Source organism: Austrofundulus limnaeus, unplaced genomic scaffold (genome assembly GCF_001266775.1).
Source record: "Austrofundulus limnaeus strain Quisiro unplaced genomic scaffold, Austrofundulus_limnaeus-1.0 Scaffold477, whole genome shotgun sequence".
Classification (NCBI taxonomy): Eukaryota; Metazoa; Chordata; class Actinopteri; order Cyprinodontiformes; family Rivulidae; genus Austrofundulus; species Austrofundulus limnaeus.
Window position 1 is genome coordinate 249606 of NW_013952879.1, and position 12901 is coordinate 262506.

Consider the following 12901-nt stretch of genomic DNA (forward strand, 5'->3'; position numbering starts at 1 on the left):
CACACACACACACACACACACACACACACACATTTGTTCTTCTATCCTCATGGAGACTTTGCATTAACTTCATTTCTATAGTCTAACCCTGACCCCTTACCCTAAACCTAACCTCACAGGTTCACACCTGACCCAAAATCTAACCTAAACTCAATTTACATGTTAGTCCCAAACCAAACCCCTAACCCACCAATGGTAGACCCCAATTGGGGACCAATTTTTGTCCCCATAAGAAACAGTGGATCCTCACCAGGCTGTGTGTATCGGGAAAATGGTCAATCGTCATCCCCACTAGGTAGCAAAAACATGTACACACATATATTCTTGTACTTCCTTAAAAATGAGGACTTTGTATTGACTTCATTTTTGTACTTGTAGTATTTATGCCTAACCCTGACATTTTCCCTAACCCTAACCATTATCTGTTTATTCCTAACCCTAAATTCAACCAAAACGTCTTTTGCACCATTCCTCTAAACTTAATTAGTAGAGTGCAGTAGAGCTGCAAAAAATAAAATAAAATAAAAAGTGGGAAAATACTTGAGAAGGCTTTATCTCAACTATTGCACTTAGTTACATTTAAAATCCAATATTTTATTGAGTAAAAATGTGAAAGTAAACTTGTGCATTAAAGTCAGGACGAGAAAATAAAGGTGCACCATAGCTGCCTGCAGTGACTGGTTCCGTTCCTTACCAGTCAGCTGGTATATAATCCATCTTAAAGTGATGATGAGCCGCTAAGGAGGAATTTGACTTTATTTAAAATCAGCAATTGTGCAGCCTACAAACTGCCCACTCTGCTCCTGCTTCATCCATCAACCTGAATTGCTGCCAACTTAGCGACTTTGTGGCTCGATTTAGCAAGTATAGTAAGTACAGCAACAACAAAAAATGTAACAGAAATGATAGCAATACCATATATATTTTTATATACCACTATATTTTTAGGTACCAGGCTATCATACCAAAAAATCATCTACAGACATGTATCTTTTCAAAAACTATGATAATTTTGCCACCCTGAGCTGGACTAAAAATATGTTTTGGGCTGTGGTCCATGGGCTAATAGCATCATAACTAAAGAATAGCTCATAAAACCCAAGCCTATAGGATTTCTCAAAAAGGAAAGTCTTCAGTCTAATCTTAAAAGTAGACAGAGTGTCAGCCTCACGGACTGAAACTGGAAGTTGGTTCCACAAGAGAGGAGCTTGATAACTGAAAKCTCTGCCTCCCATTCTACTTTTAGAAGCTCGAGGAACCACAAGTAAACCTGCAGTCTGAGAGTGAAGTGCTCTGTTAGGAAAGTATGGAACATTAAGATGTTTAATATATGATGGAGCTTGGTTGTTAAGAGCTTTGTATGTTAGGAGTAAGATTGTAATTTCTATTCTAAATTTGACAGGGAACATGTGGAGAGAAGCTAAAACTGGAGAAATATGATCTTTCATTTCAATCACTTTAGTGGTACATGAGATATTTTGCTAACACAGAGATATGTAAAAGCTCAAAGACTGGGGTTAAAATGTATTGTTTGCCTTTGCTTTTATTATGAAATTAATAAAGTAGCTACACACAAGGGCACAGTGTAGACACATTATACTCACCTCCTGTTTCATAATTTTTCTGTGGGTTCCTGTTAGTGGATTTGAAGTTCTACTTCAACACACTGCAACATCTCATCATACGTGCTTCTTTCTTTTTCCTTTAGATGATGCCTTCCTATTACTGGGGCTGAACATGGCTGACCTGTACCCTGACACCACACGTTACATCACGTACGAGGGCTCCATCACTGTCCCCCCCTGCTATGAGACCTCCACCTGGATACTCATTAACAAGCCAGTTTATGTCACACAGATGCAGGTATGGAAGAGCAGGGTGTGGGGCTCTGTGAAATATATTTTTCTTTTTTTATTAATGTTATTACTGTTTTTTATTCAGTTTATACAATTTGACAACTGATAGTAAAGTATCCACAAATACATTATTATTACATTTTTTAACAAAGACATAACAAAAATTGTTTCAGTTGAACAGAGTATTCAGTATTATATTAAGGTGCTTAAAATCTACCTGTTTTATAGAACAGATTGTATACATAATACAGTTTATGATGATTCTGTGATGTTTTGTTTGATGACTTGTTTTCTCACCAGAAGTTTCACTTGACAGCTTTCAGCTTGACTGAGACTTATTTTGTGACAAATCTTCAACTAAAACAGGCGTGGTTTTATCATTTTTGTAGCAGAAAGCAAACAGCTACAAAGTCTTAAACTCAAGTCTTAATTTAGCTAACATGTTTTTATGTGAGCAATTTACCTGAAGTGCTAAGCTGATATTAGCTGTAATCAGTGGTGGACAAATTACTCAACTCTAGTACTTGAGTAAAGTACTGATACTCAGTCAAGTCTAAACTACAAGTAAAAATTACTCAGTCAAAAATCTATTCAAGTTAAAGTACTGAAATACTTCCTTTTGAAAATACTTAGTATTCAAAAGAACATACATTTAAAAATACTCAAGTATTCAAAGTACAAATACAGATTAAAATGTCTAATATCAGTTCATTGCTGTATTGTTTTCTGAGTGATTTTACAGAACCTTGTAACTCTCAGAAACCACCTGATGTATGGACACACAGAAGCACTCTGCTACAAATTCACCACCTGTAAAGACTTCAGCATAAAAATACAATAAAAAGAGTGGTGAGCTCTTAAACGCAGAAATGTAGTTCATCCGTGATGAACACAGAAGACGTTTAAACTGATAGGAGCTATTTTTAAATCCTAAACTCTCAAACATGGAGCTGAGATATGGCCATCAAGCTGGTTTCTTGGCTTTCTTCAACAATCTCCATTGCTGGGTTATGTTCGAAGTGAAGGTGGAGCTCAGCTCATGACAGTTAATGAAGAAGATGATGTAATTTCAAATCTGTCCTAGATATGAGCTACAACTGTGATTGGTTCCCCTTGTGAGGAACATAGTGTGGCCAATTGCATTTCAAGAAAGAAAACCAGCAACAGCTGATTACAAAACTATGCTGAACCAAAAGTAACAAGTAACTAAAAGCTTCCTAGAAATGGAGTGGAGGAAAAAGTACAGTATTTGCCTTTGAAATGTAGTGGAGTGAAATTCATAAGTATACCAAAAAATAATTACTCAAGTAAAATAAAGATACTCAAAAAATGTACTTAAGTACAGTACTCAAGTAAATGTACTCCATTACTGTCCACCACTGTTTTGTATTTTGGTTCTGGAGATGCAGAGTAGACTAGAACCAGAAACCTTAGTGGTCTGGAAGGTTGATACAATAATAGATCTTTGATGTATGTTGGTGCTAAGTCTTTCAGTGATTTAGAAACTAACAGAAGTATTTTAAAGTATATTCTCTGAGCTACAGGGAGCCAGTGTAAGGACTTTAAAACTGGGGTGATGTTCTCAATCTTTTTGGTTTTAGTGAGAATACAAGCAGGAACATTCTGGATCAGCCACAGCTTGTCTGATTGATTTTTTTTGGCAGCCCTTTGAATGCACTATTGCAGTAATCAATGTGACTAAAGATAAATACATGGATAAGTTTTTCTAGATCTTGCTTGGACATTAGTCCCTTAATCCTGGAAATGTTCTATAGGTGATAGAAGGCTGACTTTGTCCATCGCTACACCCAGATTTCGGACCTGATCTGTAATTTCTAGCTGTAATAACTGAAGCTGCGTGCTGACTCTAGATTGTTCTTCTTTAGGTCCAAAGATAATAACTTCAGTTTTGTTTCTATTCAGCTGAAGAATGTTATAGCACATCTACGCACTGATTTGTTCTAAGCATTTGTTCAGTGCTTGGATGGTTTCTAAGTCACCTGATGACATCGTAATGTAGATCTGCATAGTTATGGTAACTAATTTTACACATATGGACAAAATTGTTCATACCCCTCGTTTAATGAAAGAAACCCCCACAATGGTTGCAGAAGAAACTAGAATCTGACAAAAGTAATAATAAAAAAAATTCAATGAAAATTAACAAATGAAAGTCAGACATTGCTTTTCAACCATGCTCAAAAGAATAAAAAATAAAAAATAAAACTCATAAAACATGGTACCCCTGAAAATAATGTGACCAAAGGGACATGTTAACTCAAGGTGTGTCCACTAATTAGCATCACAGGTCTCTACAATCTTGTAATCAGTCAGTGGGCCTGTATATAGGGCTACAGATACTCACTGTGCTGTTTAGTGACATRGTGTGTACCACACTCAACATGGACCAGAAGAAGCGAAGGAAAGAGTTATCTCAGGAGATAAAGAAAATTATAGACAAGCATGTTAAAGGTAAAGGTTATAAGACCATCTCCCAGCAGCTTGATGTTCCTGTGACTACAATTGCACATATTCAGGAATTTAAGATCCAGGGGACTGTAGCCAACCTCCCTGGACGTGGCCGCAGGAGGAAAATTGATGACAAATCAAAGAGACTGATAATACAAATGGTAACAAAGAGCCCCGAAAAACTTCTAAAGAGATAAAAGGTGAACTTCAAGCTCAAGGAACATCAGTGTCAGATCAAACCATCCATCTTTGTTTGAGCCAAAGTGGACTTAATGGGGGATGACCAAGGAGGACACCATTGTTGAAAACAAATTATAATAAAGCCAGACTGGAATTTGCCAAACTACATGTTGACAGCCTACAAAGCTTCTGGGAGAATGTCCTCTGGACAGATGAGACAAAAACTGAACTTTTTAGCAAGGCACACCAGCCCTGTGTTCACAGAGGGAAAATGAAGCATATCAAGAAAAGAACACTGTCCCTACTGTGAAACATGGAGGAGGCTCTGTTATGGTCTGGGGCTGCTTTGCTGCATCTGGCACAGGGGGTCTTGAAACTGTGCAGGGTACAATGAAATCTCAAGACTATCAAGGCATTCTAGAGAGAAATGTGCTGCCCAGTGTCAGAAAGCTTGGTCTCAGTCGCAGGTCATGGGTTCTGCAACAGGATAATGACCCAAAACACAGATAAAACAACCAAGAATGGCTCAGAGGAAAACATTGGACTATTCTGAAGTGGCCTTCTATGAGCCCTGACCTAAATTCTGTTGCTTAAACATGCCATCTGGAAAAGGCACCCTTCAAACTGAGACAACTGAAGCAGTTTGCTCATGAGGAGTGGACCAAAATACCTGCTGAGAGGTGCAGAAGTCTCATTGACAGTTACAGGAATCGTTTGTTTGCAGTGATTGACTCAGAAGGTTGTGCAACAAAATATTAAGTTAAGGGAATCATCATTTCTGTCCAGGCCTGTTTCATGAGTTTTATTATTCTGTTGAAGCATGGTTGAAAAGCAATGTCTGAATTTCATTTGTTCATTTTCGTTGAAATTTTTATTCACTTTTGTCAGATTCAAGTAATTTCTGTGACCACTGTGGGTATTTCTTTCATTACTCGAGGGGTACCAAAAATTTTGTCTGTGTGTTCGTCTTGTTACAACCTGATCTAGCGGAAGCATGTAGACATTGAATGGGAGGGTTTAACTTTGTACTTAGTGTAAAGTTTCATAATTTCTGGATGCCAGCAAACCTTTTTGAATTGCAAATTATTGCGTCAGAAAATGAGTTTTTCCTGAGAGGTTTTGCTGAGAGGCTTTCTTGCAACAGTATCAGGAAGCACCTTTTCAAATGTGAAACTTCACCTCTACTTAGCCACTCGTCTCAAGGTCCAAGAAAACATTCTAATTTTGTGTATTTTTGTGAAAGTGTATGAAGTTGATTCATTAGTTGAAAAATAAACCATCAGCTGCGTTCACTTGTAATGATTCAGCTACAGACCTGGTTGTAATGTTGTTAGCACAGACCTTGAAAACCCTTTTTCTCTTGATGGAGAGCAGCTGTGTGTACCAGTTTACTCCTGCTCTACTGAGACACAGAAAGTGCAGCACATTACAATCCAGGGTAGCATTTATCTGCATGCATCAGTGCAATCTGCTCCCACATAACACCTGCCATGTGCCCTGACTGCATCTACTCCTTACAAGAGCCATTGCTTTGTTCTCATGCGCCTGCCATGCATTTATAATCATTTGCAAATGTGTATCATCTATTTCAATATTATTCAAACAACAGTTGGGTTGCAAATAATCTGTTGAGTGTCTTTGATCAGCACAACTGCAGGTGAAAACTGAGAGAATCCTCTTTACTGTCAGAGTGCGTCTCATGATACTAGGAGAGCTTTTCTACTTGAGCAACTTCTAAACGTAAAATCTTCTGAACTGAATGAAAAGAAAAAGGAACCAAACGTAAACACTATGTTTTCTGTAGAGTTTTAAAGCTTCACATGGTCCCGTGATCTTAACAGACGTTTTCTCAGAATCTTTGTTTAATAAAATGTGTAGCGGCTCTTTCTTTCCCTCATAACGTAGGTGTTCTCCGCTGTAGCTCAAAAACAAACGTAATTAAGAATCTGCACATGTTGAGGAGCACCCAGTTTTAATCATTTGCTCATTATTGAAATCAATAACCTTGAAGTAAAGAAGATGAAATCATAAATTACCCTTTTCAGTTCTTTTTGACTTACTGTATTGTGCGTTACCTTATTACTTTTGCTTGTGCACTTCCTCCATTTTAGTATTTAAATATTCACAGTTATATCCACTACATACTTATATACTCACTGGACATGTATTAGGATAAATGAAATGTTTTATCTTGAATCAAAACAAAGAAGTTTGTTCTGCCTGCCAGTGAACCGTAAAACCACATTCAGACATTGCCTGTTTCACAAACAAACTTTCCTTATACCATTTGCTTTACCTTTCCAGGCTGTTTTTTCCTCCAGCAGTCAAAAACAAAAACAGAAAAAAAAAGAAAAAAGTCATTGAAATCAGAAAACTGAAACTTGTCAGTTATAAATTATAGAAAATGTTGATCTGAAAAGTAGATGTGAAAACCAATAAATCTTGTAGCGTGACGGGAGCAATTAAGAATTTAATTTAATAGGAACTTTTGAGTGAATAGCAACTTGATTAATCATTAAAAATGAATAATTTATTTTAAAAAGAAATGCTTTGAAAATTATCAGTTTGCCTGGGAATGGGGCAAAACATTGATGAACCTGAAGTTTTAGAACTTAAATTAACTGAGAAATAATTTCTTGAAGTAAATGAACAGGAATTGTGGGGATTGCTGTATTTTCTGTGGTAATTTTGTGTCTTGGTTTACCTGCTCCTCTGTTCTACCTCTTACTCCTGCTTGTCTTCTTACAGGTGTTTGTCATTTGAGTTTGTTAGTGTCTCTATATGTATTGTGTGTCTGTGTGTTAGTAAGGTAGCTCTGCAATGTGTTTGGCTCCTTGCCACATGTCTCAGTTCCTTTCTGTTGATCTCTTGTGTATAAGTAAAGTTTGCCGTCTCGTTGACCTTTTACTTTATTTAATAAATCATTTTGTTCTTTTGTTTTGTGCCTGGTCTGAACTCCTTAAAACCCTGACAAGAATGAACTTTAGAATTAGACTGAATTGAATTGAAAAGAGATTAAAGTTTAAATGTAAGAAAGCGAAGAAACTATCCAACTTGATATCAGAACAAAATTTAATAACCAGACCAAACATTTGTTCATGTTTGGATGTTAAGAGGCAACATGCCTGACTTTGACCCAGGCCTCCCTTGAAAATGATAATGGGATTTGCCTGATCAAACAATGGTAAAATAAAAATAAAAAAGTAAAATTGTAACTGGGCAAGTTGGGCAGGGCCTTCGTTCACACACTGGGTTAGCTGATCCCCCTTGAACCAATTGGAGCAAGAGGCAGATTCTGTTCTGATCCTGGGCTTTTATGTTTGTTGTTTGAGCTACTTGTTTTACCTTATTGGGGAGAATTTTGTAAGATTAGTTGTTTTTCTATTAGTTTCCCTTTTGTGATATTTTCCCATCTCCAAAACGAGCATATGCATGAGTCAGAGCTGGTGTGAGGGACCGCTCATTTTCACCCCAAGTTTGGGTTTAACAATCTGTTCGTGTGAGCAGTCACCCATCCTCCTCCTCCAGATGCATGACGGAGCGCGTGCCTGAGCCGGCCAATTGCTTTTGTTGACATTGACCAGCTGACTCATTTAAATATACCTTTCAACAACATTCATGAGGTACTTTGCATTGACTGTTTATGGTTGAATATGGGCATGTAGAGGGCAGAACCTGAGGAGGGACCATGTGCACAAACTCTGAGGTGCAGCTGTGATCTTTAAAGGAAAATTGAGGGTGTGCATGTCATGGTTTTGTAAAGTGAATTTTTTTTGGCAAACGCAATTTTCGCCTTTTGGCCGTATGTAAACTTTTAGTATGAATTATATGCAATCCCTGATAAATGAGGCCCCAGAACATCTTGAAGAGCCACAACCCATATATGAGTTCTGGTTCATGGGTGCCTGGCGTATGTGCGGGGGGTCATATATGCTACCGCTATGTAGTATCTAGTTCGAGATTTGATTACGAGGAGCATACACATGATGGTATCCCAGACATTGTTGTTCTCTGGAGCACCTGCCCTAGACATAGTAGTTAAGCTCGTACAAGTAATAATTTCCTAGCCAGTATAAAGGAGAGTCATCATCCACATCGAAAAACAAAAGTTGGAGTTACTAAAATGTGACTTCCTGTGATACTTTTAGCCAATCAAACAGTTCATCTCACTGTTTGATGTACTCCTGGTTTTGCTGTTTCACTTAGCCCTATATGAAACGACTGATGCTGTGTATTTTGTGAGGAAGCACAAAGCATTTTTCCAAATGTTTGTATAAATGGTCAAAAAAAAATACTGATAAAAATATTTTTTTTCTTTTTACGAGGTAAGTTAGTTGAGAACCCATTCTCATTTACAATAAAACAAAAATACAAAACAACGAATACATATACATGTTTACAACGTATTATGCCCAATCCAGAAGAGAGCATTGGGAACTACAGTATAAAGACAGTGTCAGGCATTGTAAAACGTGTCTAAAAGTGAGTACAGTGATCTTGTACAAGTGGTTGTATTGATTTATTTTAAAAAGAAGAAACTGGAATGAATGAGAGAAGCTTTAMGATCCATTGTAGATGATTATAGTCATCTGCAACAGAGAACTGATCAAAGGAGGTACCTAATTTGAGTATAAGATTGATGAGGGTACTATTTATTTATTAACGTTTATTTAACCAGGAAAATCCCATTGAGATCATAGGTGTCTTTTGAACGGGAGGTCTAGGCCTGAAGGCAGCCTAACAAACATGTTTATGGTCTGTGGGAGGAAAGTGCCCAGAGAAAACCCACGCAAGCACGCAGAGAACATGCAAACTCGGCACAAAAAGACCCCAGGTAAAAACCAGTGATTGAACACAGGACCTTCTTGTTCTGACACATCAGTGCTAACCACTGAGCAATTGTGCTGCCAACCTACTAGTGTGAGTGCTATTTGTATTGTGAGTAATTAAAAATGATTGTAGCAGGGTTTCCCAGTGGAAGTTTTGTAAATAGAGTTGGTGCATGTCCTATTGTAGTCTAACAAATCAGACCACCTTAATACCAGATGACTTTATAATCAGGCTTTTAAAGTACTGGATCAGAAACCACTGCAGTATTATTACCTCCGCCAAGGAAGTAATGTCTGTCTGTCAAATTACTCAATAACTTATGGACGGATTTTCATGAAATCTTTACCACAGATGGGTATTGGCCAAAGGAACACACCTTTAAATTTTGGTGATGATCTGGATTGTGATCCAGCAATTTTTCGAAGGATTCTTCACTGTTGCAAGACGGGAAATTGGCCTTAGCGGAGGTTTGCACTCTCCGAGTGCTTCTAGTTATTGTTGTCATATACTCACTAAGTATAAGATGTTTTTATTTTATTTTTTTACTGTTATTTAACCAGACAAGTCCCATTGAGATCTCAGATCTCTTTTTCAAGGGAGGCCTGGGCCTGAAGGTAACCTATTGTACATGTTTTTAGTGGTGGGGGAAACCGGAGTACCCGGACTTTATCTAGGACTTTATTTATTTATGCAGGGCAGTGAACAGAAGTAGGGGTACAGCAACTATTCTTCCATCAATGTTGAATTTTAGATCTATTGCTTTTGGTAATTATAATTATTATGAATACCACTGATTTGCTTTAACAGTTTAAAGATCCTAAACAATGTACCTTTTTATATCAGATTTTTTTTAGGTTGATTTTCGGCTGTTTTACACAGAATATAATAATATTACTGCTTTAAGTGATTTTAATCTTCATGTTGACCATCAGTCTGATTGTATTGATTGTTTAAAGGCAGCATGGAAGAACAGTGGTTAGAGGTGTCACAGCTGTCATCGCAACAAAAAGATTATTCTGTAGTGGTTCATTAAAATAATATGGGTGCAAAGAGGGCGAGGAAGATGGAGAGAGAAAGAGGAAATCAGAGTGAGAACAAAAAGAGGAACGTGTCCTAGAGAAAGCAGGTGTAAAAATTATCAAATTGGGGAGCAAACAATTGTTTCGCTGAACTTTCTCTTCAGATCGTATTTGCACCCATTTCATGAATGATTTGTTACCTCCGACAAGGAGGTAATGTTTTTTGTTGCGTACGTCCGTCTGTCGTTCTGTCTGTGGACAACATTACTCAAAAACTTGTGGACGGATTGCCATGACATTTTTACCACATGTGGGTACTGGCCCAAGTAACACACCGTTACATTTTGGTGATGTTCCGGATCACGATGTGGATACAGGAATTTTTTTTTCTTTTAATCCTCTGAGATCGGCGAAGCTGTGATGCTTTCACAGGGCTTCTGTAAAAAACAGTGAGAGCTTTCAGTGTTCATTTGAACTGGATTCGACATCACGAACTTCAAACTTTATAAAAGTAATGTTAAAACCAGATTTAATGATGAATAACTTTTTGCCGTAATGTGCACATTTTTACACATTCGGTGCGCATTTAGCGAACATTTTGTGACCAGGAAGTGCGTGAGTGCACCATGAAACCTATTTTCCCCATTTCCTCAAACACACCACATTTACGAAACAACCAATCAAAACAGTTTCTCGCTACTAGGCTTGTAAACAGAGAGCTTCTGGCCGGGCCTGAAAGTTTGAAGACGGGGGAGCCAGGAAGCACTTTATAAAGAGAGTCAAACCATTACAAAGTCATACAAGGGGATAGAACTGACGTTTTACAYGGTGWWATGTGACTGAKGAAARCTTWGGAGCTTAATCCAACACCAGTTTGACGATGAAAAATGTCGGGTGACGAGTCTGACCTTTTTTTTTTCACACTGGACTCAACCCAGAAGAAATCCCTTGCATACTGCCTGCTTAAATGTTCGCTATGTCAGAACTTATTCGACAAATGTGTTTCCATCTCTGCTTTTGCACATTAACTCTGTTACAGGATGGGGGGAAATTGGTCTTGGCGCAGGTTTGCACTCTACGAGTGCTTCTAGTTTATTTTATCTTTGAACATATTCAAATTTATTTTGCAATACAAAGGGAAAGGAAAAACAAAGCGTTTTAGCCAAGATCCACTACCCATGTTTTCATCAACATTTTTATGTGCATTTAGAAAGGGCAAAATAAAATAAAAAATGTTCTCAATAGCCATGTTTCCATCCAATTTCAATTTGAATTTTGAGTGAATTTATTTTAATTTTGCCAAAAGGAAAAAATGAAGAAATTTAAATCAGACGTGTTTCCATCAACTGACTCGAAGTGAATCAGTTACGTCAGACGCATGTGTGTAGTAAACAGGAGTTAAAACTCACAAACTCGCAGAGTCCACACATCTCAGGACAATGGAGAGAAGTTATTAGGAATGTGTTGCTATCGGGAAAGTTGTTCTTATTCTGTCATACCAATTAGTTCTGGCGATGTCACATGCTGTCTGGAGACTTAGAGAAAGAAATGCAATTCTCTTCACGTTACAAGAATAACTGAGAAGCAGGAGGATGGTCCTGCTGCCAGTCGCGGCTGCAGTCGCTCTGGTACCGGGACCAGTATYGGACAGACAGTGGGAACAGCTGATCAGCTATGCGAGGTAAATGTTCGCTATGTCAGAACTTATTCTGCAAATGTGTTTCCATTTCTTCTTGTGCGCATTAACTCTTTTTTGAAAATCCCAAAATAACACCTCAAGTGAGCACATAGTTTTTTGCGAATTAGAGGAAGTTTTTTTTTTTTATCATGGCGTTTCCATTCACATTTTCTGATGCAATACTTTGGCTAATTTCGTAAAACGWTTTAAGCTTGAGGTGATTTTTGGATTTTCGAAAAAGTTTTATTGTGCAAAATGGGAAGTAGAAACACATTTGCTGAATAAGTTCTGATGTAGTGAATATTTACCTCACAGCTGTTCCTGCTGATGGTGTCTTTCCAGGAATAACACAAAGAGAATTCTATTTCTTTCTTGAGAGCATGTGAAGTGACAGAACAATATCAACTTACCCAGAGCAACACATTCCTAAAATCTTCTCTCCATTGTTCCGAGATGTGTGGTCCCTGCTAGTTTGCAACAGCTACAGTACTTCCTGTTTACTACAGCCATGCATAACATCAACGTCTAACAAAATTACACTTTAAAGCACGTGTCAAACTCAAGGTGGGTAACTCCCGTGTGGCCCGCCAGGGGGCGTACACCCCTCCCCCACCCCCACCAATTTTTACCTCCGCCAAGGGCGAGGTAATGTTTTCGGTCACGTATGTCTGTCCGTCAGTCGGTTGTTCTTTCATTCTGTCGTTCTGTCTGTGGACAACGTTACTCAAAAACTTGTGGACGGATTGCCATGACATTTTTACCACATGTGGGTACTGGCCCAAGTAACACACCTTTAAATTTTGGTGATGTTCCGGATCACGWTGCGGATACAGGATTTTTTTTCTTTTAACACTCTGAGATCAGCAAAG

General features: G+C 38.0%; 1 protein-coding gene across 1 annotated transcript in view; it reads left to right on the forward strand.

Moving 5' to 3' along the window:
• The window catches only part of LOC106529939 (carbonic anhydrase-related protein 10), a 156127-nt gene that overhangs the window by 133726 nt on the left and 9500 nt on the right, over window positions 1–12901 (forward strand). Inside the window, exon 7 of the mRNA XM_014025468.1 lies at window positions 1709–1863. Within this exon, the coding sequence (XP_013880922.1) occupies window positions 1709–1863 (155 nt within the window). The remainder of the gene's footprint in view (window positions 1–1708; window positions 1864–12901) is intronic.